This window comes from Panthera leo, chromosome A1, assembly GCF_018350215.1.
Source record: "Panthera leo isolate Ple1 chromosome A1, P.leo_Ple1_pat1.1, whole genome shotgun sequence".
NCBI lineage: Eukaryota > Metazoa > Chordata > Mammalia > Carnivora > Felidae > Panthera > Panthera leo.
The window spans coordinates 97,777,849-97,795,302 of record NC_056679.1 but is presented as its reverse complement, the minus strand read 5'-3'; the positions used below and the strand labels follow the sequence as shown (position 1 = coordinate 97,795,302).

General features: G+C 46.6%; 1 protein-coding gene across 3 annotated transcripts in view; it reads right to left on the bottom strand.

Moving 5' to 3' along the window:
- The window catches only part of TNFAIP8 (TNF alpha induced protein 8), a 131,218-nt gene that overhangs the window by 29,806 nt on the left and 83,958 nt on the right, over nt 1-17,454 (bottom strand). The window contains exon 1 of one of the 3 annotated variants that reach the window (XM_042933646.1): nt 7,630-9,100. The exons of the other annotated variants lie outside the window; for them this stretch is intronic. Within the exon in view, the coding sequence (XP_042789580.1) occupies nt 7,630-7,702 (73 nt within the window). The 5' untranslated portion in view covers nt 7,703-9,100. Of the gene's footprint in view, nt 1-7,629; nt 9,101-17,454 lie in introns of those variants that run through there. 3 annotated transcript variants of the gene reach the window in all.

Sequence of the window (17,454 nt, the reverse complement as noted above, 5' to 3'; positions counted from 1 at the left end):
GGCTTGCAGATCCCCAGAGAAACACCTCTGAGACATTCAGTGCCCACTCAGCAGTTAGTCACTCAGGACGCACTGCAGCACAACTCTTCTTCAAGCTTCTTAAACTCTTAGAACAAGATTGAAGTAATTGTTCTTTCAGGTTCCTTGGTCAGCGGCCGCGGGAGCCGAGGGCTGACTCCCAGCATGCACCAGGCCTGCGGGGCCCTGGGGAAAACGAGACTGTGGGGCGCCCATCTGTTACTGCAGCCGCCCGTCCGGTGTCTGAGCGCTTCCCACCCACACAGGTGCACACGTTCTCCCCACAAGAGCGCCCCTGCCCAACCGGCACCCTCAATGGTGAATTTCCCTGAATGATGCTCTTCTCAAAGGAATGAAAACAAATTAGCTCACTGTGTAATCGCCTCTCACTTGGACTCTCCCACTTTCCACACCAGGGAGTGAACAAGACCTATGTGCAGAGCTCAATTTTACTTCACAGTGCCTCTTCATCTTCCTCACTGGTTATCCACTTAGGAGAAGGTGAAATAGGAAATCTTCAGGTGTTCAACCACTCCCTTTAGGTTTTGTAAATTCCCCCCAAAGCTGGTGAACGGCAGCCATACAAACAGATGAGGTCCGTCCTGCCTCAAGGAGAGCTCATGAACAAATGCAGGATGCAAAAAACCTATGTTTGCAAAACTTCTTGTTGGCCAAACAGGCATGAGGGGGAAGAGGGGTGCGGTGCTTGATAGGGCCTGGACATTACCTCTCTGGGCCTCAGTTCTGCATCTCTAAAATAAGAGGTAAGATAAAAGAACGTGTGCTGTTGCTTTTTAACTCTAAATCGTGGTGATTTTACTTGTGTCTGGAGGAGAATCATTTTAATTACAAAGTCTCCTTACCGCAGATCTTCCTGAAATATTACAGACAGACACAATGAGTTGATTTTTTTTCAAGTTTATTTATTTTGAGAGAGAGAGTGAGAGTGAGTGGGAAGGGCAGAGAGAGGGAGGGAGAGAGAAAATCCCAAGCAGGCTTCGTGCTGTCAGCCTAGAGCCTGACACAGGGCTTGATCCCACGAAACGTGAGATCATGACCTGAGCCAAAATCAAGAGTCAGACACTTAAATGACTGAGCCACACAGGTGCCCCAGTGAGTTGATTTTTTTAAAATGCAGCTTATGCTATCATTTTAGGCACAACCCACTAAGAGAGGTATACGACGAAGCTCAACTCATTCTTTTCCAAGTTGTTAGCATACTTCTCGTACAGACGGAAATGTTGACAAATAAACAGTTTGTGGCAGATCGAGCGACTCTGCGTTACTCTGAAGTGAAATCACTGGGTCTGGAGATTTCTCTGGCCCTACTGCATGCTCTGGCACTTGCCCACTTTTTCGGCTGTTTGCCGGATTACCCACAGCCAGGAACAGGGAACCTAATCATCTACGTTATCCTGACTGCTTACTGGTGTCATAGTTCGGGGACCAGAAAAGCGTGATACATATTCAGTCTGATGAAAATTTCAGAAGTGAGGAAGAAAAAGGCCCAGACACCCTGAAGCCGGGGGTGTGGAACAATGTCGGGTCATCAGTGATGTCCACCATACAGAAGATGGTTTGGCAAGGACCTTTAAACCAATGTTCCACTTTTAGTCCCTGTGAGCACTCTGTACTCCAAGGCTAATGACTACATAAAAGGAAACATGATCACATCAAAGTCTGGTATTTTAGACCCTATGCTGGACCTCTTACATTATACATGACATCAAGGTCAGCCGCACCCAGGGCCATGCATTTCTTCAGAGCCTTTCTTTTTCTTTCCATCTGCAGAGAAGGGCCGGCACAGGGAGGGAAGAGGGGAGAAAACCGGTACAGTAATGCTTAGCAAGGAATGCTGTTATAGAAGCTGTCGCACCTCATGAGGTCCCTAGGCAGCGAGGACCCTACCCAATGTGGCTTTCTGGTGACAGAAGAGATGAACAAGTTACCACCATGGAAAAAGTGAGCTGTTCTCTCCTATGGTAAATACTCTGCCAGGTGTTGGTCCTGTTCTTTCTAGTGTGAAGTCTCTATGAGGAGTCAGTCCTCAGGCATACCTCTGTCCTGTCATTTGGCTGACTTCAGTCATCCGACTGCCAAGTTGATTGATCACAACAGGCTGCCTGAGGGGCGCCTGGGTAGCTCAGTCAGCTAAGCTCCCGACTCTTCGTTTGGGCTCAGGTCAGGATCTCACAGTTCATGAAATTGAGCCCTGTGTTGGGCTCTGTGCTGACAGCACAGGGCCTGCTTGGGATTCATTCTCTCTCTCTCTCTCTCTCTCTCTCTCTCCCTCTCACTCTGCCACTCCCCTGCTCACACACTCTTTCTCTTTCTCTCTCAAAATATATAAACTTAAAAAATAATACTAATAAAGGTTTAAAAAACAAAAAAATAGGCTTCATGAAAACCCACCAGGGAAGTGAGGACCCCAGAGAGGGCAGACCATGGTGAGACAGATTCAGCATAGGTAACCTGAAGTCCTGAGAAACTACCATACGGTCACTGAGGAACAGGTCAGTTACCTGTTAAAATGACATTTCAACCGAGGAGGGCTACCATCGAGAGTGTAAATGTCTGTGCATATTGCCAACAAGTTAATTCATCACCAGGAGACATGACAAGTTAACTGAGTAGATCACAATGGACTTGAGGATCACTCACTGTGTATACCCATCTTGCAGATTTTGAAGAAACTTGAAGCCGAGTGGATACTATAAGGTCACCAAATTGTGATAACCTAATATACACATAACTGAAGCCTATTTCATCTCAGTGACCAGGGGAGTCCACACTCCCTTTTCAAGTTGGCGACTCAAAAAACCTTGTCCCAAAGGTGCTTGGGTCTCCCCCAACCCTCCACTGCAGTGGGCTCCAGGTACCCCCTACCAGCCCTGCTGGGCTCCTAGATCCCCTCACCAGGGGAGAAGAATGCACTCAAGACTCCCTACCCGTGTCCCTGAGAGGCAGGAAAGAGCCTGGGTCTCCTCTTTCTTCTCCAACACCTGGCCTCTCCACCCCTTGCTTCCCGAGCCAGGGTGCAAACGAACACAGACCACAGGGAGCATCCCCCTGAATGCCAAGCTTGAGGATGGGGGGAGGGTAGCTTTGGGACATTCCCAGGAGTATCAGGTCAGGGTTAAAAGCATGGGTTCTGCGGATAGTCGGCGTCCATTCACACCCTGATTCCACTTTTTCTAGCTTTGTGATGTTAGGCACAGTTTGCAACCTCTCTGGACTTCAGATTGCTTTACTGTTATGCGGAGTCAACACAAGGGATTATTATACAAGTATTAAATGAGATACATAATCAGTTGCTTGGCACTGTGTCTGGCACACAGAAGACCTCAGTACATTTTAGTTTCAAAACTGTGTCTTCAGGGGCGCCTGGGTGGCTCAGTCGGTTACGTGTTCCACTCTTGACTTTGGCTCAGGTCTCTCTCTCTCTCTCAAAAAAAAAAAAAAAATTAATTAAACAGTAAAAAAATTTACTTTTGAGAGAGAGAGACAGAGACAGAGACAGAGACAGAGCACAAGCAGGGGAGGGACAGATAGAGAGAGGGAGACACAGAATCTCAAGCAGGCTCTGGGCTCTGAGCTGTCAGCACAGAGCCCAACGCAGGGCTTGAACCCACAGACTACAAGATCATGACCTGAGCCAAAGTCAGACACCTAACTGACTGAGCCACCCAGGCACCCCCATTAAATTTTTTTTTTCTAATAAAAATTAAAAAATAAAGGAGAGGCGTGCCTGGGTGGCTCAGTTGGTTAAGTGTCTGACTTCGACTCAGGTCATGATCTCACAGTCTGTGATTTCAAGCCCCATGTTGGGCTCTGTGCTGACAGCTCAGAGCCTGGAGCTAGTTTCTGATTCTCTCTCTCTCTCTCTCTCTCTCTGTCTCTCTCTCTGCCCTTCCACTGCTCACGCTCTGTCTCTCTCAAAAATAAATAAACACTAAAAAAAAATTAAAACAAAAATAAAGGAGAGATAAATGCCTAAAATTGGACAAAGTGTTGAGGATACCTTGAAGAATGGAGCTCAGTCACTGACTGTATGAATAGGAAATGATCACCTCATACCACTTACACTGGGGAAGAAAACAGATGTGGTCTTGCCCTCCAGAGCTTGTGATCTGGAGAAGAGATGCTAAACAGTAACGGCAAGGCCAAGAACAGGTGCTCTAAGAGAAGGCAGATCCTAATTCAGGCTGGAGGCTCAGAACAAATCCCTCCAAGGAAGTGAAAAGAACGTCAGGTGGGGAGAAGGAGATAGCCGGCAGGAGGCCCAGCAGGTGCAAACACTCTGAATTAGGAAGCTGATGGAAAAGAACCAGGAAAGACATCAGGTGCGGTGAGGAGCCCAAGGTGGAAGGCGTGGCCATCTGCTGTGGGAAGGACACCTACTCCACAGACACCTAAAGGGAGGGAATGGGTGAAGGTGAGTCTGTCACTCTGGGGGCAGGAAGTTGAGGGATGGTCTAATGGCAGGCCTGGTGAGGAGGCAGGAGAGAAATGGGTGAGGGCAGGGTAAAACCTATTAGGGGCCCCAGAGGAGGAGCTGAGCTCACTCACAGCTCCAGGGTCACTTTTTCCCGAGTCCCCACATAGCAACCCCTCCTTAACAATGGCTTCCTCACAGGGCACCTGGGTGGCTCAGTCGGTTAAACGTCTGACTCTTGATTTTGACTCCGGTTATTTGATCTCACAGTTCATGGGATCGAGCGCCGTGTTGGGCTCTGTGCTGACAGCGCCGAGCCTGCTTGGGATCCTCTCTCTCCCCCTCTTGCTGCCCCTCTCCCAATCTCTCTCTCTCTCTCAAAATAAATAAACATTAAAAAAAAAAAAACTATAAAAAAATGTCTTTCTTACTTTCTGGTACCAAGGCTACAAGAACCTAGACGAAGGAATTATGCATCCCATGACGTTTAACAGTAGAAAGGTCCTCAGAGATCAGAGCCGCCCTTCATTTTTTCTATTTCACAATTAAGTAATTTACTCAACAGGATGCCCCTAAACGCAAAAAATGTGGCCGTCAGCCTATCTCCTCAGGAAGCCGCCGTCCACTGGAAACTGTTGGTGTCTTCCTTTCTATGACCTTCCCCTTTTTCACAAAGTGGGTTTCGTCCTTCATTTCTCTTGCTTTCTTATTCACATCATGCCCATATATCTTAAATTCATTCAGCTTTTAATAAAGCCAGGACTGGATTATTTCTTTCTGTTTAATACTCAAGCACAATCACCTATTCATTTGTAAGCAGGCAAAATTCAGTCAATTCTTTAGGAGGTGGCCATAGACTGAGGATGGAATCTCAGCCCTCCTGGCACAGAGTCAAGTGCGTTCTAAGCTATGATGGCTTAACAATATCCCCAGTCATTTGCTTCCACATTCATTCACATACACAAATATGTTGGCCTCTAAGGACTTCTGAATCGACTTGATATTTTTTTCAGATTTAACCCAAAGAAAGTATAAGTCTCTCACTGGAGCTCAGAATAATGACTTACAAGCATCTCCCATGATAGGAAGTCAGGCACCAACTATCGCAAGGCAATGTAGACATTGTGAAGAGCCTGTGGTAATGCCACACTAAATGAGATACTCAACTCTATCAGGAGAAAAAAAAAAAAAAAGCTAAGGAGAGGGGAAAGGACTAGTGAGGAGAGAGAAAAAGTAATACTTTACACAGGGTAAGTCCTTTCAAAGACATCCCGGGGGTGACAGCTAAACAGAGGGTTCTAGATTACAGCTAATACCCAGCCTTGTAAGAAGTGCCCAGGATATGGACACACACTCACACACAAACACACCCTTTATTTCCTGGCAGAAGTGACAATGATTCTGTGAATAAAGTATTCACGCCATCTCCCTGCAGAGTTATTCCATATCTTTCCCTAATCGCCATCAATGTAAAACTGTAGCACCTCATGTCGTATTTTTTTAAAATTCTGGGCCTTCTGTAAAAAGCAGAGTCCAGACCATTTTGCTGCAGTTCTGCAGAATGGAAATGATGGCAGGTGGAGGTAGTAAGGGGAGGACCTAGTAGGGAGGGGCCATCAAGCACCCTCTTCACCCTCAGTGTTTAGGCTACTATCCAGAGAGCTGGGCGGGAGAGAACAAGGTGGATGCCGCAAGAGGAATATAGTCTACACTCTGCGATGACGTTTTTTCCATCTTCCCCCCCTGCTCCTTCTTTCCCAAAAGAAAGGAAAAACACACCTGGGAGAAAATGCCAATTTAAATATTACTTGTAGTCAGTACAAGAGTTCACCAGGCTGGATTCTCTCAGCCTGTTTCCTATCTGCCTTTGACTACCTTTGACTTACTATAAATTGCTGTTATAAAGACAAAAAAAAAAAAACCAGCCATCAGCACATGGCTCCATCAAGACAGAGGCCACAGCCAGGAAACATTAATCCCCCACGCTCCACATCAAGCTCAAACACAATGCTCCTGGCTGTCATTTTTCATTCACAACAGCCTCATATTTCTATTAAACAACCTCTTTTACTGACTTCTTTCCCCACACCACATAATAAGGTAAACACCAGCCCCCAGAGACCACATTATGAAACACAGAGCTTTACTTTGGGAAAGGAATCAGTAAAAAGACAGAAGAGGCCAAGTTTGAAGGGATCTCCCTAAGTCATTCACCTCTACCAAATGGAGAAATGATGGGGTTCCTTTCTGCTCCCCAGGCTCCCAGCGGCTGCTGCCATTAACTTGAAACTACCAGTTTCCCAAGAGGCTGCTCCAAAAGAAAAGGAATTTTCATAATTATGAACAGTCTCCTCTCCTACTACTCTCTAATTTTCCCCAATTCTCCTCCCTCCCACCCCCACTTACAAGAGGACTTTTGTACACATCGAGTTTCAGGAAACAAAGCATACAAACATTCACACACAAATAAACTCCCAGAACTAACACCAGCGTATAATTGTGTTTTCGTTGGAGCTTTTCCAGCCCTGTCACCCGTTCTCTGTTAGGAGTAAAGGAAACCCTTTGCCTGGGTGAAGTTAGAAACAGACAAACTCCTCAGTTTACAAGCTGCACAAGACGCCCCTCACATCTCTGGGCTCCCTTAAGCCCCCCAAAAAATGAATTCACCACTGAAAAGTCAGTAAAGAAAAAAAAAGAAAAAAACAACAACTAACCTATTCCCTAAATGAAGATCTTTCACTTCTCCCCCTCACTCGGCTTCCCCTTTTAACCGGAAACACACGGAGTTTCCAATTTCTGAAACCCTTTTTAAGGGTCCCTCAACTGTTCGGGCTCTTGCAAAGAAGTCCTAATGCAGGCAGGCAAGCGCTTTTCAAAGCACATTTTGCATTCTTGGAGTCAGTACTGGGGCCGTTTCCTTTCCAGACAAATCTACAAAGCAGCTTTTAGTGGGCTGCCTGCGCTAAATCGGACTCGTCCTCTCCTTGTCTCGTTGGGGCTGCGGGGTGAGCAGGGTACAGGGCTCTGTATAGTCAGCTCTAGCTGAGCTGCGACAAAGTAGCCACCGCTCGTTGTAAAACTCCCATCTGCGCCCCTACTACGCCTTTCCTCCACATTCCTCCGCGGGACTTGGCCGCTCCCCCCGCCCACCAACCCCCAAGAAATCAAAGCCATACCTTCCTTGGATTCTTCTGCTTCGGAGTGCATGGTGTCAGGGTAACCGGCTGCAGGGGCGATTACCGCTGACATGTACTCAGACGAGCTTCAAGTTTGCTCCGAGGCCAAAACCCCGCTCACGACAGAAAATAAAAGGAAGGGGAGCCACTAAAATCAAAACCTCCCCGGGGCGGAGGGCTGGTTCTGGTGCAGGGATTTTTGCAGGGGGAAACTTCTGCAAGAGTGACGAATCGCGTCTCGGCTGGGCGGCGGGAGTCCGCCCCCGGGGCCGCGCGGACCCGGCCCGTCGCAGGGCGGAGGCGACCTGGCGCGGCTGGCGGGGCCCAGGCGCACGCAGGTGGGGTGGAGGCCAGGACCGCAGCCCGACTCTCGGAACAGGCAGGGCCGAGGGGCGCCGTGGGCAAACGTGACCGAGGCTGGCTAAGCCTGTGAAATACATGTGCAACTAAAGCAACAAGGCTCATCTCAGCGCGCGCTGCAATTGCACAGAAATAAGAAATGCACTTACGGTCACAGAAATACCCCTGGATCTTTGGGTTACATTTTTCGGCGCCCATTTAACTTTCCTTGTCTTGGGGTCTGACATGCCAAGAAATAAGGATGTTGAAGCTGCTCTGGTTTGTACGTTCCTTTTGCGGGGAAAGTAACGTGGCCCTTGGTCCATGTGGCTGGAAGGACCAGTTTCACCAGGCACAGGCAACCTCACCAGCCCAAGAGCAGGGCCTTTTGAAGAAAGTGGGGTTGGCCTCCACCCCTTACCTTTGCACTGAAAAAGCAGACAAGGCGGCTTACTCAGCATAACCCGGGCGAGCACTCTTACTCAAACCCCAGCTCGGGCGCGGGAGCAGCTCCATTACAAGGTAGCTCTAAGGATGGTCCTCGGAACGGAGAGCGCCCTTCCCTTCCCGCGCTGTCGACAAAGCGGGATAAATTCTTTCCAAATGCCAAAGGGGGAGGCCGGTATTCCGGCTTTTGAAATGCTGATAGAGTAGAAAGTCTGGCAGAGCGTGGGGAGGAGAACTCAGTTCTGCCCCCTGGTCTGGTCCACTGGCTCCTTACAATTGGTTGAGAGGTGGGCGTCTTCACTTGGTGAAACCTTGGTTTTTCCTTCCGAGGGTCGTGGATTAGAGCTGACATGGAGATACCTGTCTTAATGGAGGTATTTTGCAGAGCACTAGTTTTCTCACCAATCTAAGGCAAAAGATGCCCCAATAACATACCGGAAAGATGGTGAACTCTGAGAAAAGTTATATTCTTTTAATAAGTATCTTCTCCAGCTGCTTTCTTTTTCCTCATTTCCCATTTTTATATGGGCAAAAACACAAGAGTAGGCACTAAGGTAAATTTGGTGAAAACAATACACAAAAGATCTGGATTTAAAGAACCTGAATTAAAATTTATCATTTTTTAATGACTTTCAGCAAATTAATCTCTTTGGGCCTCCCTTCCCTCACATGTAAAATGAGGATTACAAATAGTATTTACTTGACATATTTATGTTTGGTATTAAATAAGGTAATAGAAGCGGCACCTGGGTGGCTCAGTTGGTTAGCCGTTGGACTTCGGCTCAGAACATGATCTCACAGTTTGTGAGTTCAAGCCCTGCGTCGGGGGCTCTGTGCTGACAGCTCAGAGCCTGGAGCCTGCTTCCGATTATGTGTCTCCCTCTCTCTCTGCCCCTCCCCTGCTCACACTCTGTCTCTCTCTCAAAAATAAATTAGAAAACATTAAAAAAAATAAGTAAGGTGATACAAGCAAAAAATGATTTGAAAAGCATAAAGTCCTACAGAGATTATTACAAAGTATTGCACCATTAAAAGTAAATTTTTGTAGAAGATGCTCAAACTTTTTATTTCAATATTGGGTTTGAACAGGAAAAAAGCATTTATGCAAGTCACAAGCAGTAAAGGTGATTATAAAGATTAATATAAGGCCCAGATATGCAATCACTTCCTATTACTGAGTGATTCTAACATAGCTAAGACCCTAAGCAGACCTTTATCTCCATTTCACTGAAAGGGCAGGATGATGACAGAAAGACAGCTAATCCAGAGAAGAGGAGAAACATCTGGATAATATGAGTGCTGTGGAGCCTCTCCTGGAAAGTGACCTCACCACCTGAAGGGTAACAGTCTGCATCCTTCCGAAAGTCACAGTTCACTGCCTGGTCCCCTCTGCCATACATTCTCAGTCAGGAGCTGTGAAGATGTGGACCTTCACTCGGCAACCTCAAACTTAATGGAGGAGACGTGACCATTCTGATCCCAAAGAAATGCTCCCCCCACCAGTAAGAAGTGACCTTTCCTGGCCTGTCCGAGGAATCATTCTGGAAGCCCTTGTTGGCACACACATCATTGGTCCTCCCCCTCCCTCACCACAGCCCCGATGTCTGCAGATGTCCACCAGGGGCCCTACAGGATCTCATCAGGGCTGTGCACCACACGGTAAGACAGCTCCCATTCATCTATAACTGGACTAAGGTGTGCCACCTTTTTCAAGGTGATGGTTACGCAGACTCAGACAACCCAAATTCCGGGCCCAGTCCCCTGCAGGCAGGGCTCATTTTCAGCCTCTTCTTGCAGAAAGTGCCCTCATAAGAATTATTAAATCTCCTTTTGCAAGTCCAGTTACGTACAAACCACATGAGACGCGTTAAAATACATGCCCTTGATGTTCTGCTTGTTTTTACACCGGCTTCACAAACAGGCCTGCAGCCCTGCTCAGGTTAGCCAAGGAGAAGAAGGGCTGCTGAATGAACAGTCCAAGGGCAGCCACGTCAGCCTCATAATTCAATTCAGAGTCACTGTAGCAGCTCCATCTTTGAACAGTGGCTCCCCCACCCCCATCCTCAGGAAACCTGGAAAAAACTTGTTTAGCATTTAAATGCAATCCAGCAGTCACCTTGGGGAAGAACGTCCAGATTCAGCTCAAGAGTAAGGAACATGCAGCATATTTTAAAACACTGTAGGGGCACCTGGGTGGCTCAGTCAGTTGAGCATCTGGGCTCTTGATTTCAGCTCAGGTCACGATCTCATGGGTTCATGGCTTTGAGCACTTAGTTGGGCTCTGTGCTGACAGCACAGAGCCTGCTTGGAATTCTCGGTCTCTCTCTGCCCCTCCCCTGCTCACTCTCTATCTCTGTCTCAAAATAAATTAAAAAAAAAAAAAAAAAAAAGAAAGAAAGAAACTTGGGGCACCTGAGTGGCTCAGTCGGTTAGGCATCTGACTTCAGCTCAGGTCAGGATCTCGCAGTTTGTGAGTTCGAGCCCCGCATCAAGCTCTGTGCTGACAGCTCAGAGCCTGGAGCCTGTTTCAGATTCTGTGTCTCCCTCTCTCTCTGACCCTCCCCCGTTCATGCTCTCTCTCTGTCTCAAAAATAAGTAAATATTAAAATAAAAATAAAATAAAAAGAAACTTTAAAAGACTGTATGGGGACAAGGACGCCCCTCAGTCGCCAGTATAATCTTGGGCAAAGTGCACTGCCCCATCCCCCCATGCCACAAGTGAAGCCAAAGGACAGCAGATTCTCTGGGACTTCCCTGTCATTTCCCATATATGCTCGGTCAGTCACTTCATCTTGATTTTGCTCTGCTTTTATTCAAAAGGGGATTAGTCCCTGTTCAGCCCCCAGAGAATAATGCTCCAGTACTCATGATGATTTACCTCCTGTGGAATGTGTTCACTCTTGGATGTTTAAGAAATATTCCAACAGGGGCACCTGGGTGGCTCAGTTGCTTGAGTGTCAGATGTGGGCTCAGATCATGATCTCCAGGACCCTGAGTTGGAGCACCTCGTGGGGCTTGCTGCTGTCAGCACAGAGCCCGCTTAGGATCCTCTGTCCCCTCTTTCTCTGCCCCTCCTCTGCTCATGCTCTCTCTCTCAAAATAAATAAACATTTAAAAAAAAATTAAAAAATAAATATTCCAGGATGCTTTAGTCCTGCAATATGCTTAGAGGTCACACCAACAATCATTATAGACCACCTGATACAAAACAGCAATTAAGTTGGCAATCCTTGTCACTTAAAACCAAACTGCACTTACACACACGGTGTGGACCTTCTGCTCGTGCCCAATAGTGGATCTTCCGCCTTCTGTGTCAAGATGGGAGACTTAACATACTGGCTAGGATTCTGGGTGTTTTTCTATTCATCCGGGCATTATCAAATACGTATATGTATCACATGTGAACGGACTCTGCCCATGTGGAGCTTACTGGTATAATTTTGGCAATCTTGAACACAGATCTAAACAACTCAGCCTTTCAAGTGACCTTGATTTTAAGGAAGGTTTATTAACACTCTCTTAACTGAATTTTATCACAGAGCAGCAGAAAAATCTTTTTTTTTAAGTTTACTTATTTATTTTTGAGAGAGAGCATGAGTGGGGGAGGGGCAGAGAGAGGGAGAGAGACAGAGAGAGACAGAGAGAGAATCCCAAGCAGGCTCCGTTTTGTCAACACATAGCTCCATGTGGGGCTCCAACTCACGGACTGTGAGATCATGACCTGGGCCAAAATCAAGAGTTGGACGCTGAACCGACTGAGCCACCCAGACAGCCCGAAAATTCTCCTCTTAAATTATACTTCAACAAAGCTGTTTTACAGAAAAGAAAGAAAGCCTGGGCTTTGGGGCCTTTTGCTTATAGCTGTCCAGATGTATGCTAAGAACAACAAGGTCAGCAAGTTTTCAGACTCACAAAGGACAAGACCAGCAGAATCAAGAAGAGAAGAGAGGCTTACTCAGGAAGTATCTGCTCATAGTCAACAATGCTGTACATTCTCTGCAGTGAAAAATACTAAGCATCTGTATAAATTAGTCATATACCTACACTTTCAGGACACAAAAACCCCACATCATAAGGACATCTATTGTATTAAATAGGTTTTTTTTTGTTTTTAATGTGTATTTATTTTTGAGAGAGAAAGAGAGAGCACAAGCAGGGGAGGGGCAGAGAGAGAGAGGGAGACACCGATTCTGAACCAGGCTCCGGGCTCCAAGCTGTCAGCAGGGCTCAAACCCACGGACCTCGAGATCATGACCCGAGCTGAAGTTGGACGCTTAGCTGACTAAGCCACCCAGGCGTCCCTAGTATTTTTTATTTCTAAACTGCTGACAGGAGACTGAACCTGTACACAGGACATTTTAAGGCAGAAAAGAACAAGTTGTTTACTTAGTATAAAAAGTGGCTTTCTGCTACTTGACTTTGAGGCTCTCCTCAACTCCTGTTGTATGATTGCATCTACACTCTTGAAAGTGTCTGGAAGACTGCCATGCTCTACGCATACAGCTGCCTTTCAGCCTCTCTGCTCACAAGTGTTGAAGATCTGAGTTCTTGGGCTCACCTGGTTGAGGCCACAGGCTTTGCATCCTTGTTATCCTTCCCAGACATTTCTGTATTTTACCTTCGAAAAAAGGGCTGAGGTTAAATGGGTCTCTCCCCACAGCCCTCTCCTCCTCCCACCCTGGCCCTGCTCTCCGTGCCTTAAGAAAATATTTATTTAGGAGGCACCTGAGTGGCTCAGTCGGTTGAGTGTCCAACTTTGGCTCAGGTCATGATCTCATGGTTCATAGGTTCAAGCCCCACATCGGGCTCACTGCTTTACCGCGGAGCCCGCTTTGGATCCTCTTTCACCCTCTCTCTCTGCCACTCCCCTGCTTATGCTCTCTCTCTCAAAAATAAACAAACTTAAAAACACATTTTTTTTTTTATTTACCAGAAATGGAGAAGGGGGCTCTCCGTTGATAGTGGAGGTCACTTATGTATCTTCTCAGGTGGAGAAAGAGCCTGATGCTTATGCATTGCTGGGTACTGGGATGAGGTTGGGGACTTCAGAGTGGGGCAAAGCACTGCTGTACATCAAGAAAAACTGCTGAGGGGCGCCTGGGTGGCTCAGACAATTAAACATGTGACTCAATAACAGCTCAGGTCATGATCTCACGGTTCGTGGGTTCGAGCCCCGTGTAGGGCTCTTCACTGACCGCTCAGAGCCTGCTTGACATTCTCTTTCCCTCTGTCCCTCTGCCTCTCCCCCCCTCAAAATAAATAAACTTTATTTAAAAAAAAGAAAAGAAAAAAGGAAAACTGCTGGGATTCAGTGTGACCATGGAAGAGGGGGGAAGCTGCCTCCCAGGGCCCTGCCTGGGAGTTTGAAGTGTGCTATGGGTAAACCCTCTCATTCTCCTTCTGTGACACCTTCAGCAAATCCCACAACCTCACTAATGCTCTGAGTGTGAGTGGACAATTCTGAAGGGATGGAAAGAAGTTATGACATCTGAGGTGGACACACTGGGAGACAACAGCACATCTGGGATACACTTGTTACCTCAGCTTTCATTGTCTGTGTTACTTTTCTTCTAAGGAATCTTCCTTCCTTGCTAAAAAAGTGTTTAGCAGATGCCTAAATACACATACACTCAAAATCAGGCCTGAAAATATTATCTGAAGAAGGTATGATGCATGGTCTTTCTTTCATGATACTTAACGATGATGCCTTGCATTTACATAGATTTTATTGCAGGTTTATTCATTCATTTTGAAGGAGAGAGAGAGATAGAGAATGAGAATCCCAAGCAGGCTCCAATCCCAAGCTGGCTCTGCCAGCTCAGAGCCTGAGGAGGGGCTTGAACTCACAAACCATGAGATCATGACCTGAGCCAAATCCCAGGGTCAGACATGAAACTGACTGAGCCACCCAGGCGCCCCTATATAGATTTTATTAAAAAAAAAAAAAAGATTTTATTCAGACTTCCCAGTTAGCCCCCTTGGGTCATCATACCCATTTTACAGATATGTCATTAAAGAACTCTATGCCTTGCTCAAGATTACAAAACTAAGTAGTTATGTTCTTTGGACCTCAGTAAATGCAGTCTACGCTCCCTGTATCCTCTAACTAGACTTTCCCATTCTATGAAACTACACATGTGAAATTCAAATCCTTTATTTTGCAGAATAACTCAAAGGCCACTCTACTGGGAGACTTCCAGAGTTCGAACTGACCAGGATGCTAGCACAGACTGCTCAAATCGCTCCGTCTGAATGCTTAGACCACAGCCTCCCATGAAAGTTACTCCATTCCTGATGGTCAATGCTTTAAATAAGCTATACGTTCAATAGCTTCTATTTATTCAGTTACATGAAACTACTACAATTAAAAAATTTTTTTTTAATGTTTTTATTCATTTTTGAGAGATGGAGAGAGACAGAGTACAGCGGGGGACGGCAGAGAGAGGGAGACACGGAATCCGAAGCAGGCTGCAGGCTCTGAACTGTCAGCACAGAGTCTGATGCGGGGCTTGAACTCACCAAGATGAGATCATGACCTGAGCAGTCGCCCAACCGACTGAGCCACCCAGGCGCCCCTTTTTGTTTTTAAATAAAAGTTGGCTCAGGACCCTAACTAAACCTGCTGGTATGTGGGGCTGCCGGGAGCAGGGAAAAGAATACCAGACTTGATACAGGAGAATGGCACCTGATGACCTTAAAGCTAGGAAGCACTGCCTCCTGTGCATTAGGATGTTTTTTCCTCTTCCTTGTCCTCTTACTTTCCTTCGAAGAATGGGCAAGCCATTTAACCTCTCTGAGCCTCCATTTCCACATCTGTAAAATGGTGTTAATGCCACTTATTTAACAGAGGAGAAACAATAGTGAAATGAGGCAAGAATTGGATGAAGCACTGAAAGTTCTAAAATCCCCCTTCGACCCTTTCCCGAATACTTTCATGAATGAGGCCAGGTTGTTTTAGGTTGCAGAACATGTATTTGGATGTCCTAAGTGCCGGCCCCACAGACATTCCAGACAGATATGGCAACTTGATGTGCATGGTCCAGTGACAGAACGTGAACAAAAAAGGACTGGACTTCCTTCCCGTGCCCAGACTAATGGGGTCAACACTGGGATAACATGAGAGGGGTTCCTGACAGGATGCACCAGGAAGAAGCAAGGCAGGACTGAGACTGAGCCTGGAAGTCACCGGGTCCCATCTGACCCACCAATGCCTGGCTTTCCTCCGGAAAAGCAGCAGGAGGAAAAAGTGATCCACAACCACAGTCCCAGAAACTCCGGTTAGGAGGGAACCTCAGAGCTCACTCCTCTAGTCCTCGACCCGGCTGGTGAAGCAATCTCTTACCCCCATCCCAGGCAGCAAGCATTCAACCAGGCTGTCCTTGCTGACCTCTATTCAGACTCCCTCCTCAAAGAGACAGCCTCCTCTCCTTTCTGACCCCTAGGGGTCTCCTCCTTATCATAAACTGAAATTCCAGAGCAGGGATTGTTACCTGACGGCCACGCGAAGCACTGACTTTACACCTTCTGGCAAGGATATAATTTTGTAACGAGATGAACACAGATTTTTTAACTCGATTGTCTTTTTTAACAACCCAGGGGAGATCCTCCTCGTACTGGCCAGGGGGCTGCAGTTGAAGGCAAGGTCAGATGGTTACGCAGCTTTCCAGTGCCTGCCACACATCTGTTGTTGGTTATGGTGAAGAATTCAGAAGCAGGAAGCTCTGGAGGACGTGGTGGCAGTGACCACGTCTTCTCTCCCCTGTGCGCTCACTCCAAGGCCGTACAAAACGATGCCAAGACAGGTTGGGTCAACAGGCCCTCCTTGCTGGCGCCTGAGCAGTTAAGAAGCTTTATTCCGGTTTCTGAATAAAATGTGAAATCCACACGGAAACGAAAGGAATGCTTCCTATGTGAAATCTGCACCGCAGACCCCTGCCCTGAGATCCATTTGAAAGTTGAATCCTCTCCAAGTTGGCATAATTTGATTTTTACATGGAGTTTCTGACCTAGGTAGAGTGGCTGTTCAATCACTTTTGTGCCCACTGGTCACTATGTTAGAGACAGAAAACCCTGGAAGGCAGAGCTACAGGGCAGGACAGGCTTGCCAGGTGAATGAATGTAGCCAAGGCTGAAACCCAACAGATCAACTCAGCAGGTGGTAAAAATATGAACCAAAGGAGACCTTATCCAAACAGCGTTTCAGTGGGGAAGGGGAGACTGTTTTGCAAGTAAGACTGAAAGGATCAGTTTTTCCATGTGAACAGGTCAGGTTACACAACTAAAGCCTTTCAGCTTCTCCTTAAAGAAGAAATATAGAAACATGTCTAATCATTATGATTCACCAAGTCGGAGACATCACCGAAACAAATGTATTTTCTGAGAAACTGCTAATACGAACAGGGAGCCTGCCTACCGAATAAAAAGTCTTATTAAGCCCATACATTTCCCAGCAGAAACAGAAGACAGCTAAAACTTGTAACTTTCTTCATCTGCAATCTACTTCACTGGAATTTTTACCACTGAATTCAGCCAAGTCCCATCATACACCATTTTACCTTCTCGACTTCAACTACCTACAATCAACCCAAAACAGAAACAGAAAAAACATAACAATCCACATATTGCATCCACTGCCATTCATTTAATGATTTTTATGCTGCAGAGCAAGCCTGAGACAGAGCTGGGAATTGGTTGGTCCCCCCTGCCTCTTGTCTCTGTATGGCCTCCCCACACTGTGAGCCTCTCCTGCACGGATGGTGAATGTTGTATTTCAGGCTGTGTATTTTTTTTGTATCCAAGTGCCTCCAAAGACAAGCCACAATTTCATCTAGTCCCACAGAAAGAGCAGCCCACTCCAATGGTAGAGGAAACACTTAGACAGTAAGTCTTATACTTACTGGAAAGTGATCTGCTATTCTCCAATCTGGTAATTTCCTAAGAGGTTTTCAAAAATAATATGACCCCAGACAGTTTTGACTTTACATATGACTCTCCTGTATTTAACCAAACTGGCACCTTAGATTCTCATGTGTTACAGTG